The sequence below is a fragment of the Bos javanicus genome, chromosome 4, assembly GCF_032452875.1.
Source record: "Bos javanicus breed banteng chromosome 4, ARS-OSU_banteng_1.0, whole genome shotgun sequence".
In the NCBI taxonomy this organism is placed as follows: Eukaryota; Metazoa; Chordata; class Mammalia; order Artiodactyla; family Bovidae; genus Bos; species Bos javanicus.
In genome coordinates this window covers 115,125,924-115,141,950 of record NC_083871.1, presented here as the reverse complement: position 1 = coordinate 115,141,950, position 16,027 = coordinate 115,125,924, and the positions used below count along the sequence as shown (strand labels likewise).

The following is a 16,027-nucleotide window of genomic DNA, read 5'->3' as shown; positions in this document are numbered from 1 at the left end:
AATCATTTTGGAGAAGGCAATGGCACCCCACTCCAGTACTCTTGCCTGGAAAATCCCATGGAAGGAGGAGCCTGGTAGGCTGTAGTCCATGGGGTTGTTAAGAGTCGGACCGACTGAGCAACTTCACTTTCACTTTTCACTTTCATGCATTGGAGAAGGAAATGGCAACCCACTCCAGTGTTCTTGCCTGGAAAATCCCAGGGATGGGGGAGCCTGGTGGGCTGTCGTCTATGGGGTCGCAAGACTGAAGCGACTTAGCAGCAGCAGCAGCAGTCATTTCTGGTTAGAATAAAATCCTAAGTCAAAATAAACCCACTCTCAATTGACATAGCTTTGGCCAGTCATTGAACATGCCAGAAGTGGACTTTGCTACCAACAGAGCAATTCTGTTGCTCCTCCAGAATCCTCTGGCATTATTCTGACGAACCCATGAGAAGAACTGTTATTAAAGAAAGGAAAGGAAAAATGAACGTTAATAAATAAAGGAGAAAATTTCAAGTCAAGGAACAGAAAGAAATGTCTTTAGTGTAATCAAAGGTCTTTAGTAGAAGTCAATCACAAACATTAAAAAATTAAATCCTAAAAAAATAATTCCCAACTCATTCTACAAGGCCAACAACACTCTGATGATAAACCAGACAAGGATATTCAATAGTGCTCTTACAAACACTGATATAAAATTCCAAACAAAAGTTTGGAATTTCAGCAAAATCAAATGCCATAATATATAAAAAGGATAAGGCATCATGACCAAGTAGGGGATATCCCATAAATGTAACCTCTGTTTAATGTTAGAAAATCAACATAACTTACCATCTTTACAAGCTAAAGATACACACATCTCAATGCACAGAAAAGGATGTAACAAAATCCAATATCCATCTGATAAAAAAACTCTCAACAAACTAGGAATAGAAGAGAATTTCTGCTACCTGAAAAAGAACCTCTATGAGAAGCCTAAAGATAACATCATACTTACTGGTGAAAAACGGAGTGTTAAGATCAAGAACACAGCAAGGTTGTCCAATATCACCCCTTCTATTCAACACTGTACTAGAGATTTTAGCCAGTGTGATAAGTTAAGACAAAGAAAAGCATCCAAATTGAAAAGTAAGAAGTAAAAGTGCAGATGTCATGAACATCTTCGGAGAAAATCCAATGAATAAATTTTTGTGATCCTGTGCTAAGCAGAAACAAATTATAAAAATATTGAACTCCATTAAAACTAAAAACTTTTGTTTTTCAAAAAGCACTAACTATTGAGAGAATGAAAAAACAAACCATGGGCTAAGAGAAAATATTTGTAATTATATATATGATAAAGGTCTTACACCTAAATATATAAAAATTTCCCCAAACTCAATAATAAGAAAAGAAATAATCCAATTTCAAAACAGGAAAAATATTTGAAGTTTAAATTTAAAATGGGCAAAATATAAAGAAGATACACAGATAGCAAGTAAATACATAAATAGATGCACAATATCATTAGATATCAGGAAAATGCAAATTGAACACTGCAGATGGTGACTGCAGCCATGAAATTAAAAGACGCTTACTCCTTGGAAGGAAAGTTATGACCAACCTAGATAGCATATTCAAAAGCAGAGACATTACTTTGCCAACAAAGGTCTGTCTAGTCAAGGCTATGGTTTTTCCAGTGGCCATGTATGGATGTGAGAGTTGGACTAAAAGAAAGCTGAGCACTGAAGAATTGATGCTTTTGAACTGTGGTGTTGGAGAAGACTCTGGAGAGTCCCTTGGACTGCAAGGAGATCCAACCAGTCCATTCTGAAGGAGATCAGCCCTGGGATTTCTTTGGAAGGAATGATGCTAAAGCTGAAACTGCAGTACTTTGGTCACCTCATGCGAAGAGTTGACTCACTGGAAAAGACTCTGATACTGGAGGGATTGGGGGCAGGAGGAGAAGGGGATGACAGAGGATGAGATTGCTGGATGGCATCAGTGACTCGATGGACGTGAGTCTGAGTGAACTCCGGGAGTTGGTGATGGACATGGAGGCCTGGAGTGCTGCGATTCATGGGGTGGCAAAGAGTCAGATACGACTGAGCGACTGAACTGACTGAGTGACTGAGATCCCACTACACAGTCATTCGAACGGCCAAAATTAAAAAGACTGTTCACACCAAGAGTTGGCAAAAAGGTGGAGGAATTGGAAACTCTGTAGATTGCTACAGTAATCAAAACAGTATGGTGCTGGCATAAAAAACCAACACACAGATCAGTGGAACAGAGTGGAAAGTCCGGAAATAAACCCACACATATGGTCGATTAATTTACATTACAATGAGCTCCAATGAGCCAAGAATATAAAATGTGGGAAAAAGTCTCTTCAATAATTGGAAAAACTGAACAGCCACATGCAAAGAAGGAGATTGGATCTCTATCTTATACCATATCCTCAAGTTAATTAGAAATGAATTAAATGAATATAAGGCCTAAAACTGTTAATCTCCTAGAAGAAAAGATAGGCAGTAAGCTCTTTGACATCAGTCTTGAATTTTTCTGGATGTGACAGCAAAAGCAAAAATAAACAAGTGGGACTATATCAACCCAAAAAGCTTCTGCACAGCAAAGGAAACCTTCGAGAAAACAAAAAGGCAACCTACTGAACAGGAGGAAATACTTGCAAATCATATATCTGATAAGGTGTTAATATCTAACATATGTAAAGAAGTCACACAACTTAATAGTGAAAAAACAAACCAATCGGATTTAAAAATGGGCAGAGGATCGGAAGAGACATTTTTTTTTTTTCCCAAAGAAGACATATAGATGGGCAACAGGCGCATGAAAAGATGCTGAACATCACAAACAATCAGGAAAACGTAAATCAAAACCACAGTGACATACCACTTCATACCTGCATGAAAGGCGCTTATCAAACAGCCAAGAAGTAGCAAGTGTTGGCGGGACGTGGAGAAAAGGGAATCCTTGTATGCCATTGGTGGGAATGTAAATTGGTGCAACTACTATAGAAAACCAGTATTGGAAGTTCCTCAAAAGACTAAAAATAGAACTGCCATATGAGCCAGAAATTTCTCTTTTGGGTATTTATCTGAAGAAAACTAAAGCACTAACTCAAAAAGATATAGGCACCCCCCTTGTTCATTACAGGATTATTTACAAGAGCCAAGACATGGAATCAACCTAAGTGTTTATGAGTGGTGAATGGATAAAGAAAATATGATCTATATCTATCTATAAAATTCATCCATTAAAAAGGAGGAAATCTTGCCACTTGCAACAACATGAATGGACCATGTTGTTGAGGGCATTTTGCTAAGTGAAACAAGTCGGAGAAAGGCAAATCCCACATATGCGTAGAATCTAAAACAAAGGAACAAAAAACAGTACCTCTCCCCCAAAAAACAAGTTCATAGATACAAAGAACAGACTGGTGGTTGCCAGAGGTAGGTGAAGGAGATAAGAAAAGCACAAAATTCCATTGTAAAATAAATGTCATGGGGATGTAACGTACAACATGGCAACTGTAGCTGAAAACACTGTATCCCGTATTTGAAAGTTACTAGAAAAGAGGATCTTAAAAGTTCTCATCACAAGGAAAAAAAAATTGTATCTATGTATGGTGCTCCTGTGCTGGGCTCAGTCCCTTCAGTCCAGTCTGACTCTTTTCAACTCTGTGGACTGTAGCCCACCAGGCTCCTCTGTCCATGGAATTTTCCAGGCAAGAGTACTGGAGTGGGTTGTCGTGCCTTTCTCCAGGGGATCTTCCTGACCCAGGGATCAAACCAGTGTCTCCTGCATTGCAGGTGGATTCTTTACCACTGAGCCACTGGGGAAGCCCCTGTGTATGGTGATCAGTGTTACTTAGACTTACTGTGATGATCATTTTGCAATATGTACAAATATCAAATCATTATGTTGTATATCTGAAATGAATATGTAATATGTAAAAAAAAATATCAGAGGGAACATACATGACATTCCTGGTATCTGGCACGTTTCTGTAGTGGCCCAAGTTTTTACTGATAATGGAATTAAATCCATATGTTGAATATCCATGAATAACTTCTGGGATTGAATAGTTAAAATTCTCACCTGAAAGAAAAGGTGTTAAGTCACATAAGTATAGGTTTACCACCGTCACGTTGATAAAGGACAATAACAAAGATATCCTGAATTCACTCCTTTTATAACATGTCAGAGTAGTTTTTGTGGAACCTAAACTATGCCCAGATGACAAGGTTAAAATCAAAGGATTCACACACAGCAGAGCAGAGCCCTTAGCAAACCTGAACAATGAGTTACACTCAGTCATTCAGTCTCTCCAGAGAAGTATGTGCTCAGCCTCCTTGGTCACATCATGATTCAAAACTGTCCTGCGAAGCTATATTGACTGAGGGCTTTAGGGAAGGCGAGAGCTTAAGTCCCTCTTCCCAAACTCTGAGAGGATACAACAAGATGACGGAGGACAGCCAACACATCAGTGTGCGGCAGTGTTAGTCCCTCGGTCGAGTCTGACTCTTTGTGACCCCACGGACTGCAGCCCACCAGGCTGCTCTGTCCATGGAATTCTCCAGGCAAGAATACTGGAGTGGGATGCCACTGCCTTCTCCAGGGGATCTTCCCAACACAGGGATTGAACCTGGGTCTCCCCCATTGCACGTAGACTTTACCAACTGAGTCACCAGGAAAGCATTAGTCGTAACAATAAATAAAGTTGGCATAAAGTGAAAGAAAGTGAAGTCACTCAGTCATATCTGACTTTTTGCGACCCCATGGACTGTAGCCCACCAGGCTTCTCCATCCATGGAATTTTCTAGGCAAGAGTACTGGAGTGGGTCACCGTTTCCTTCTCCAGGGGAATTTCCCATTAAAAGATAAAAACTCAAAAAAAAAAAAAAAGATAAAAACTCTTAGATGGTAATAAAAACCAAAATGTAACCATAAAAGATAAGTAAGATGAACTAAAATGGTTAAAAGTGGAAGAATGGTCAAAGAATACAGGAGTCAAAATATTTTTTAAAGTATAGAATTCACTGGAAGGACAACCCAGAAAGTCATTTTATACTTACAATAAGTTACAATAAAGATTTAATAGTCATGAGCTTGTAGACATCAAATAATGCTGCAACAAAATACTTAAAGAAAAAAATTTAAATATATCAATATATACTGCCACAAATAAACAGAAACAGAATTTTTTAAGAACAACTGCGAATCAGAGAAAAAGTCAGAAACTTGAATAATGCAATTAGTTACGTTTTCTTAGTAGATTTATATTGTGCTCTGTTTATGGGAGAATGAACTGTCTTTTCCATTGCCTGAGGAATGTTTTCCAAAACTGATATAAATTCTATATTGCTTATAAAGCGGGTTCCCATCAAAAAGCAGTAACCCCATTTCTTTTAGGTCCTCTTTCTTACACCTAAAAAAATCCTCGGCATGACACAGCAGATAAGTGTGGGGGTTCTCTGAAACATGGAGGTAAGGGGGCAGATTGGCTAGGGGCCTCAGGACCGGGGGAAGGACACAGTGGGCTCCTGATTTCTTTGTTGCCTCCCGTAAGTCCCAGACTTCAGTTCAGTTCAGTTCAGTCGCTCAGTCATGTCTGACTCTTTGCGACCCATGGACTGCAGCACGCCAGACCTCCCTGTTCATCACCATCTCCTGGAGTTTACTCAAATTCATGTCCATTGGGCCGGTGATGCCATCCAACCATCTCATCCTCTGTCGTCCCCTTCTCAGACAGGGTGCTGTCAAAACCTGCAAGTGGAACCACTAATAGGCATAGACAAAAGAAGCTCCCAGATAAGCCTGTTGCACCTAGCCACAGGGCCAGGAAAGCGGACAAACAAAACCACAGAAAACTTTTGGCAACAACCACTCTAGTCGAACCAGCACCAACGGGAGAACCACAGCGCCCCCTGTGGCTCCCAGCAATACATATGCGTGCACAGTTGCTCAATAGAATCCAACTCTATTCGACCCCATGGACTGCAGCCCGCCAGACTCTTCTGTCCGTGGAATTTCCAGGCAAGAATACTGGAGTGGGTTGCCATTTCCTTCTCCAGGGAATAATACATAATGACCCTAAATAGAAGCATGCCAAAAACCAGCCACAAAATACATGAAACAAAGCCCAATAGAGTTGAAAGTAGAAACAGACAAACCCACAATTATAATCGGGGTCTTCAACATCCACTCTTAACAACTGTCAGAACTACCAGCCAGAAACGCAGCAAGGGTACAGAAGAACTGAACAATACAATCAACCAACCGGATCTAATTGAGATTATATATATATGAAGCACTTCACCTAACAATATCAGAATGCAATTTTTTTTTCAAGTATCCATGGAGCATTCACCAAGACAGACCATATCCTGGATCATAAAACAAACCTCAAAGAAACCTAAAAGAATTGAAATCAGGCTCTCCTCCTCACTAGGGAGAAGTAAATTTTGCTTCTGGAATATGTGCTGTGTTCAGAGGTGTCTGACTCTTTGTGACCCCACAGCCTGTGGCCCACCAGGCTCCTCTGTCCTTGTAATTTTTGAGGCAAGAAGCCTGGAGTGTGTTGCCATTTCCTACTCCAGGGGATCTTCCTGACCCAGGGATTGAACCTGCATCTTTTGTGTCTCCTGTTTTGGCAGACGAATTCTTTCCCACTGTGCCACTTGGCTTATTGAATAAAAGGCACCTTTTATTTTATAATGCTTCTTGAATAAAACCCTTCGAAAGAGAACAAAAATGTACAGCATGGCAACTACAGTTAACATACTGTATTATATACTGTATCGTATACTTGAAAGTTGCTAAGAGTTATCATCACACAAAAAATATTTAACTATGTGTGATGATGGATGTTAATGAAATTTATTGTGATTACTAAGTTATGACCAACCTAGATAGCACATTAAAAAGCAGAGACATTACTTTGCCAAAAAAAGTCCATCTAGTCAAGGCTATAGTTTTTCCAGTGGTCATGTATGGGTGTGAGAGTTGGACTGTGAAGAAAGCTGAGTGCCGGAGAATTGATGCTTTTGAACTGTGGTGTTGGAGAAGACTCTTGAGAGTCCCTTGGACTGCAAGGAGATCCAACCAGTCCATTCTGAAGGAGAGCAGTCCTGGGTGTTCACTGGAAGGATTAATGTTGAAGCTGAAGCTCCAATACTTTGGCCACCTGATATGAAGAGCTGACTCATTGGAAAAGACCCTGATGCTGGGAAAGATTGAGGGCAGGAGGAGAAGGGGACGATAGAGGATGAGATGGTTGGATGGCATCATTGACTCAATGCACATGGGTTTGGGTGGACTCCGGGAGCTGGTGATGGACAAGGAGGCCTGGCGTGCTGCAGTTCATGGGGTCGCAAAGAGTCAGACACGACTGAGCGACTGAACTGAACTGAACTGATTTGCAATACATGCGTGCGTATGTGCCTGCTCAGTCCCTTCAGTCCTGTCTAATCTTTGCGACCCTATGGACTGTATGTAGCCCACCAGGCTTCTCTGTCCATGAGAGTCTCCAGGTAAGAATACTGGAGTAGGTTTCATGCCCTCCTCCAGGGGATCTTCCCAACTCAGGGATAGAACCCACCTCTCTTGCATTGCAGGCGGATTTGTTACGGCTAACCCCCTGGGGAAGCTGGTGTAATGTATACATATATAAAATCATTGTTGTACACTTAAAACAAGGTCAATGTTATATACCAATTACATCTCAATTTTAAAAAGAATGAAAAGAGAAGGCACAGACTTGTGCAAAACATTTGCAACTCACGTATTAAAGGATTTGAAACTAGAATATATCTTTTAAGTCTTAGAAATCCCAATCTTTAAAGTCTTAGAAATCAGAAGACTAACATCCCAATTTAAAAATGGACAGGGGCTTCCCTGGTGGTTCAGTGGTAAAGAATCCGCCTGCCAATGCAGGAGACACAGGTTTGATCCCTGATCAGGGAAGATATCACATGCCTGCGAGCAACTAAGCCTAAGTGCCGAAACTACTGAAGTCCTAGCTCCTAGAGCCCGTGCTCTGAGATAAGAGAAGACCACACACCGCTAGAGAGTGTCCCCCACTCGCCTCAACTAGAGAAAAGCCCACGCAGCAACAAAGACCAGCACAGCCATAAATAAATAAAACGATGGATAGAAGACTTGGAGAAGCACCCTATAAAAAAAGATGTGTGGTCATTAACCACATGAAAAGGTGCTCAAAAATCCTTAGTCATAGGAAAATGCACAATAAGGCTACACTGACACCTACCATTTCTCACCCATCATAATGGCTAAACTCTAAATATCTGACCATGTCAGGTGTTGACCAGTCTGGAGAAGATGGATTCTCCTCCACTGCTGAAGGGAACAGATATTGGCATCCTTACTTTGGAACACAGTTTGTCATTGTCTTTAAAGTTGAGCATTTTGTTGTGGTTCAGTTTCTAAGTCATGTACGACTCTTTGCAACCCCACAGACTGCAGCAGCCAGGCTTCCCTGTCCTTCATTATCTCCCGGAGCTTGCTCAAACTCATGTCCATTGAGTCAATGATGCCATCCAACCATCTCATCCTCTGCCACCCCCTTCTCCTCCTGCCTTCAATCTTTCCCAGCATCAGGGTCTTTTCCAGTGAGTCAGTTCTTTACATCAGGTGGCCAAAGCATTGGAGCTCTACCTTCAGCATCAGTCCTTCCAATGACTATTCAGGACTGATTTCTTTTAGGATTGACTGGTTTGATCTCCTTGCAGTCCAAGGGACTCTCAAGAGTCTTCTCCAGCACCACAATTTGAAAGCATCAATTCTTTGGCACCCAGCCTTCTTTATAATCCAACTCTGACATCTGTACATGACTACTGGAAAAAGCATAGCTTTGACTATATGAACCTTTGTTGGCAAAGTGATGTCTCTGCTTTTTAATACACTGTCCAGGTTTGTCATAGTTTTTCTTCCAAGGAACAAGTGTCTTTTAATTTCGTGGCTGTAGTCAACCGTCCACACTGATTTTGGAGTTCAAGAAAACAAAATCTGTCACTGCTTCTACTTTTTCCCCTTCTCTTTGCCATGAAGTGATGGGACCAGATGCCATGATCTTAGGTTTTTGACTGTTGAGTTTTAAGCCAGCTTTTTCACTCTCCTCTTTCACCCTCATCAAGAGGCCCTTTAGTCCCTCTTTGCTTTCTGCCATTGGAGTGGTATCATCTGCATATCTGAGGTTGTTGATATTTCTCCTGGCAATCTTGATTCCAGCTATGAGTCATCCAGACCAGCATTTCTCATGATGTACTTTGCATATAAGTTACATAAGTAGGGTGACAATATACAGCCTTGACGTACTCCTTTCACAATTTTGAACCAGTCCATTGTTCCATGTCCAGTCCTAACTGTTGTTTCTTGACTTGCATACATGTTTCTCAGGAGACAGGTAAGGTAGTCTGATATTCCATCCCTTTAAGAATTTTCCACTGATTCTTGTGATCCATACAGTCAAAGTCTTTAGTGTAGTCAATGAAGCATAAGTTTCTCTGGAATTCCCTTGATTTCTCTATGATCCAATGAATGGCAGGGGTTCAGATCACGCAAGACCTGGAGTTGACTGTGGCTTAGATCATGAGCTCCTTATTGCAAAGTTCAGGCTTAAGTTGAAGAAAGTAGGGAAAACCACTAGGCCATTCAGGTATGATCTAAATCAAATCCCTTGTAATTATAGTGGAAGTGACCGAGTCCAGTGATTAGATATGGTAGAGTGCCTGAAGAACTATGGACTGAGGTTTGTAACACTGTACAAGAGGTATTGACCAAAACCATCCCAAAGAAATGCAAGAAGGCGAAGCAGTTGTCTGAGGAGGCTTTACAAATTTAGCTGAGAAAAGAAGAGAAGTGAAAGGCAAGGGAGACAGGGAAAGATATACCCAACCAAATGCAGAGTTTCAGAGAATAGCAAGGAGAGATAAGAAAGTCTTCTTAAGTGAACAATGCAAAGAAATAGAGAACAATAGAATGGGAAAGACTAGAGATCTCTTCTAGAAAATTTGAGATAGCAAGGTAACATTTCATGCAAAGGTGGACACAATAAAGGACAGAAATGGTAAGGACCTAACTGAAGCAGAAGAGATTAAGAAGAGGTGGCAAGAATACACAGAAAAACTATACAAAAAAGGTCTTGAAGATCTGGACAACCACTGTCCTGCGGTCACTCACCAAGAGCCAGACATCCTGAGTGTGAAGTCAAGGGGGCCTCAGGAAGCATCACTATGAACAAAGCTAGTGGAGGTGATAGAATTCCAGTTGAGCTATTTCAAATCCTAAAAGATGATGCTGTGAAAGTGCTGCACTCAATTTGTCAGCAAATTTGGAAAACTCAGCAGTGTTCACAGGACTGGAAAAGATCAGTTTTCATTCCAATCCCAAAGAAGGGCAATGCCAAAGAATGTTCAAACTACTGTACAATTGCCCTTACTTCACATGCTAGCAAGGTAATGCTCAAAGTCCTTCAAGCTAGGCTTCAACAGTATGGGAACTGAGAACTTCCAGATGTATAAGCCGGATTTAGAAAAAGTTAAGCATACAGCTTCCATATGAACCATCCATCCTGTACCGAGGTATTTACCTAAGAGAAACAGAATATTTTTATACAAAGACTTATATGTGAATATTCATAGTGGCATTGGAATTCACTCTAGAACAGCTACAAATACACTTCAAACACATGCTATACTTTGCTTAAAGAAAATGAGGAAGATATCCAGGGAGGAGGAAGAATGGGGGTGAAGTTTTTACTGTACCTATTAAAATTTATTTCTTAGAAACACAGAAAGCTATCTGAAGCAAATATAGCAAATTACTTTAAAATTCTCACGTTTATGAGGCAAATACATACAAGCCTGTTTGTGTTATTTTCTCTCGGTGGGGGTATATATATATATATATATATGAACATATATGAAATACTTCATAATTTAAAATTGCATTGCTCTAAAAAGGACAGTCTCTTCCTCTTCCCAATATTCAATTTATGGTATATTTTCCCCTTACCATGGCTAACAGAGGAAATCAAAATACTTACCTGAACTTAACAACAACTTGGGTTCTGCGGGTTCATCTTCACTAGCCCTTTCCACTCTCACGTTGTAAGCTCTCGGTAAGTGCACTGAGTCAGGTTTGCTTTGCAGTTTTTCTCCAAGGGACCAAATTAATGGATTTCCTTTCTCCTGGATCTTCTCTTGCTTCTTCACATGATTGTAGTGAAGATAAATATTAAAGACGGCTATCCAGATGCCGAATGTCAAGGAGGCACAGAGTAAACACTGAATTATAACATTTCTCATTGTAAACCTAGCATTTTTGAAGGTCCGTTTTAATATTTCCTAAACCGGAAGGATTTACGAGAAGCTGTATTAGATATTTTGATGGTTTGGAGATCATCTACTTGGCTTAAATTCAATTTACAGTGTTTTTAAAACAGGATCGTTTTGACACCAGTGCTTATCCCATACTTTGATAAGATAAAGTGTACCCTTAGGAAAAAAACCTCTTAAAACTCCATATTCATAAGATTTCTGCTGGGCTGTAGTTGTGCCATTCAGGATCTTCATGTCGAGTGTGGGCTCTTAGTAACAGCATGTGGGGTCTAGTTCCCTGACCAGGGATCAAACCCAGGCCCCCTGCATTGGGAGTGCAGATCCCCAGGGAAGTCCCCTCATAAGATTTTTTTAAAGTCTAATGTATAACATGCTTATAAAACATACAATATCATTTAAAGTCATAGACCCAAACTCCTGAGATAAAACTAAAGGAAAAAATGTGAAAGAAGGGTGTTTCATCCCTCACATGCTCAGCCCATGTAGGAGTGATAGCATAGGTCTTTGTTTTAAAAAAGCAGATCTGACACTAGTCAGACTGTTGCTTGCTGTTGCTTAGTCACGTAGTCTGTGTGACCCCACGGACTGCCACCCACCAGGCCCTCTGTCCATGGGGATTCTCCAGGCAAGGACACTGGAGTGGGTTGCCATGCCCTTCTCCAGGTGATATTCTTGACCCAGGGATTGAACCTGGGTCTCCCGCATTGCAGGCAGTTTCTTTACCATCTGAGCCACCAGGGAAGCCCAAGAATATTGGAGTGGATAGCCTATCCCTTCTCCAGGAGATCTTCCCAACCCAGAAATCAAACCAGGGTCTCCTGCATTGTAAGTAGATTCTTTACCAGCTGAGCTACCAGGGAAGCCCCAATCAGACCATTAGAAATGTATTGATAAAAACAAGCAACATCCCAAGGTGGAAAGAAGGTGGGCAAGGAGCAGTGTGGGCCCCACTGATGGGACTGTGGAATGCTGCAGCCACTTTAAATCTCGGTCTCAAGTCCACTCCTGGCCACAGGATCAGTAACAAGGGCCAAGCCACATCATAGCTTGGCTGGGAAAGTGCAAGACCCACCCCCAGGGAGAAGCATCTGTTCCTGAGATCTTCAGGGCCCAGGCATCACCACCAGTGGAGTCAGGGCCTGTGTCTGGGTGGAGTCCTGAGGATGCTGGGTAAAGGGAGCAGGTGTGTAAAGCTGGATTTGGTAGTTTACTAACACAGGAGCATTCTCCCAGGACAGAGGACCTAACACCCTCACCAAGATCTTGGTCACACAGTAAAGGTTTGCTGATTGAATGAATAATCCCTTTAAAAATGAAATACTTGATTAAGGAAAGAAGTATCAGGATTTCCTTGGTGGTACAGTGGATAAGAATCTGCCTGAGGATGCAGGGGACATGGGTTCAATCCTTGGTCCTGGAATATCCCACATGCCAAGGAGTAACTCAACCTACTAGACACAGCTACTGAGCCCACATGTTGCAAGTACTGAAGCCCATGTGCCTAAAGCCTGTGCTTTGCACCAAGAGAAGCCACCGCAACGAGAAGCTTGGGCAATGCGACTAGAGAAAGCCTACATGCAACCAACAAAGTCCCAGAGCAACCAAATAAGTTAAGTAATTATAAAAAGAAGAAATATCCAATGTGTAAGAGAAGAAGATAACTTCTAATGAGGGAAAATGGGCGGATTAAAGGAACTGGAAAGAGAATGAAGCTGTTTGAACATCGTCCTATTAAATGTCATTTTAAGAGACTTCTGTTTTGAGGTTCTCCAAAACCCGAAAGCAATTAGAAACTAGTTAAAGGAGAAAATAGTGAAGGGAGGCCCCCAAATTTAATATACAAAATATACACATGAATTCATGTGATAAAAGTATTACTGAACAATAAATTGATATTCTCTGGAATTCTACCACACTAAGAAAAAATGGGAAAGAACAGATATGTGTATGCGTAACTGAATCACATTGCTGTACACCTGAAGCTAACTGGTGGGCTGCCGTCCATGGGGTCACACAGAGTCGAACGCGACGGAAGGAGCTTAGCAGCAGCAGCAGCACAGTGTTATGAATCAGCTGTTTGTTGCTGTTTTGTTGCTCAGTCGTGTCCGACTCTGTGTGACCCCACGGACTGTAGCCCACCAGACTCCTCTGTTCATGGGAGTCTCCAGGCAAGAATACAGGAGTGGGTAGCCATGCCCTTCTCCAGGGGCTCTTCCCAGCCCAGGGACTGAACCCATGTCTCCTGCATTGGCATTTACTGCTGAGCCACCAGGGCTTCCCTATACTCCAATACAAAATGAAAAAATACACATATAAAAAGAACACTTGGGGAAAGTTTTCTTTAGATGTGACCACATAAAAATCTCTCTCCCTCCAGACTTCTTATTTTACTAACATAGATTATCCTACATTAGATTTTCTTAAAGCAGAGGAACACAGACCTCGTCTCCCATCCTCCCCACCTCAGCACCTTCCCCCACACTCCTGCAAAACACAGAAAACGTCTCCTACCAAGAGATAGGTCTGTGATTGGCTTTTCAACTCTGCTGTCTCAGAAGGAAATCATGTTCGATTATTTTCTTCACTAAAACTTACGTGCTGGAAAAATACAGAATTAATTTGTTAAAACATATTTCAAAGATAATTTGTATGTATAGCAAGTAAAATTTTAAATACATTAAAAAAAAAACCTGAGTTAATGAAAAGAATGCAGTAAAACAGAAAAGAATGCTGCTAAAAATCACTAACACATGCACACATGCACACACACACACCAAGAAACCAAAGCCCTAAACGACATCTGTGTTTATGGTCACTGAGTTTTAAAATGTAAGTCTCTAAGCCAGGAAAACATGACCATGCTTTACGTAATGTCACAACTAATTTTTTTCTGCAAATAATCAGTATTTGTAATCCTTTGCTTTCCTCAGTTCAGTTCAGTCACTCAGTCGTGTCCGACTCTTTGTGACCCCATGAGTCGCAGCATGCCAGGCCTCTCCATCCATCACCAACTCCCTGAGTTCACTCAGACTCACGTCCATCGAGTCAGTGATGCCATCCAGCCATTTCATCCTCTGTCGTCCCTTTCTCCTCCTGCCCCCAATCCCTCCCAGCATCAGAGTCTTCTCCAATGAGTCAACTCTTCACATGAGGTGGCCAAAGTACTGGAGTTTCAGCTTTAGCATCATTCCTTCCAAAGACGTTATCTCTTTAGCATAGCTTTTATATATATATTAAAAAAAGCTTTTATATATATATATATATATAAACAAAGAACACCCAGGGCTGATCTCTTTTAGAACGGACCGGTTGGATCTCCTTGCAGTCCAAGGGACTGTCAAGTCTTAATAGCGATCTTTGCACAAGATCCTTTCCCTGATGGGGGAAAGATGGAAGGCAGGAGAAGGGGATGACAGAGGACAAGATGGCTGGATGGCATCACTGACTCAGTGGAAATGGGTTTGAGCAAGCTCTGGGAAGTGGTGAAGGACAGGGAAGCCTGGTGATCTGCAGTCCATTGGGTCGCAAAGAGTTGGGCTGCATAAGTCCATGGGGTCACAAAGAGTTGGACACAACTGTGACTGAACCCCAATAAAAGGCCTTTTCCAGTGAGTCAGCTCCTCTCATCAAGTGGCCAAAGTATTGGAGCTTCAGCTTCAGCATCAGTCCTTCCAATAAGTATTCAGGGTTGATTTCCTTTAGGATTGATTGGTTCTGATACTAGGAAGAGTTTTTTTTTTTTTTTTTTAAATCTATTTTGCTTTTTGAATAAGTAGTACATTCATTTTGTATAAATCTTAAGAAGTACAAAAGGTGTATCTTTGTGATATACAATGCGAACTGGCCCTGATTTTCAAGAACTAAGGTTATTACGATGCCCAGTAAGCCTCTCGGGTGGCATAACCCAGCCTGAAAAATCTAACCTTCTTAATCTTGATCCCCAGAGCCAGCGTCCTATTCAAGATTCAGAGGTTTGATGCACTGCGCTCACTTTTTCTATGTGGAAGGACACCCACTCCGCATCTTCCCACTTTTCAGCATATGGACCCCAGCCACCTACCGCTGAGACAAACACTGGCTGCTATGGAGTCCATGTATTCTCCAAGCTGGGTCATAGGAAGATTTGGGCAGGACTCTATGCTCAACAAATGATCTCAAAGATGGAATTTCCTCCTGAATGGCTGACTCAGTGGCGCCTGGATTCTGAGCAAATTACTTGATTGTGCCGGGTACCCTGCCTGCATGGCGGGGCTCAAAACACAGGCTGCCCCAGGCTGCCTCACAAAGCCCTGTGACATCATACAGGAGCTCACCAGCCCCAGGGGCCCCTGCCTGGGAGCTCCAATCAGTGGGCAGGATCTAGGAATTCCAAAACTGGAAGGGTCTTTCCGGATAGTCTCAGAACCCTCGCTCTTCTGCTGAGGAAATAGGAAAGTCCTTGCTTCAGCCAAGACGAAATACTAGCCTTCTCTAGGGCAAGCCTCATTTTTGGCTTTTCTGAAATAAACTTAAAAAAAATGAAGACGCCTTCAGAACATCTCAAGAGACTTAAAGATGAGCCAAAGAGTTACTTGGCTGCCTTTTTATTTCTTACTCTATTGCTCAACTTTAGACATTAGTACATGAGTTCAGCCAAACACTTGTGAAATTTCTTGTCTCTTAACAAGTCTGGGTAGACCTGA

The 16,027-nt window shown here is 41.6% G+C and overlaps 1 protein-coding gene across 3 annotated transcripts in view; it reads right to left on the bottom strand.

Moving 5' to 3' along the window:
- Nucleotides 1-15,636, bottom strand: part of GALNTL5 (polypeptide N-acetylgalactosaminyltransferase like 5) — a 56,343-nt gene extending 40,707 nt beyond the window's left edge. The window contains exons 1-4 of one of the 3 annotated variants that reach the window (XM_061415243.1): nucleotides 15,406-15,636; nucleotides 13,857-13,943; nucleotides 11,051-11,351; nucleotides 3,963-4,083 (exon numbers count right to left, since the gene is read on the bottom strand). In XM_061415243.1, the coding sequence (XP_061271227.1) occupies nucleotides 3,963-4,083; nucleotides 11,051-11,312 (383 nt within the window). In that variant the 5' untranslated portion in view covers nucleotides 11,313-11,351; nucleotides 13,857-13,943; nucleotides 15,406-15,636. The remainder of the gene's footprint in view (nucleotides 1-3,962; nucleotides 4,084-11,050; nucleotides 11,352-13,856; nucleotides 13,944-15,405) is intronic. The other 2 variants (XM_061415241.1, XM_061415242.1) reach the window with 2 other exon arrangements.
- Between the last annotated feature and the right edge of the window lie 391 nt (nucleotides 15,637-16,027).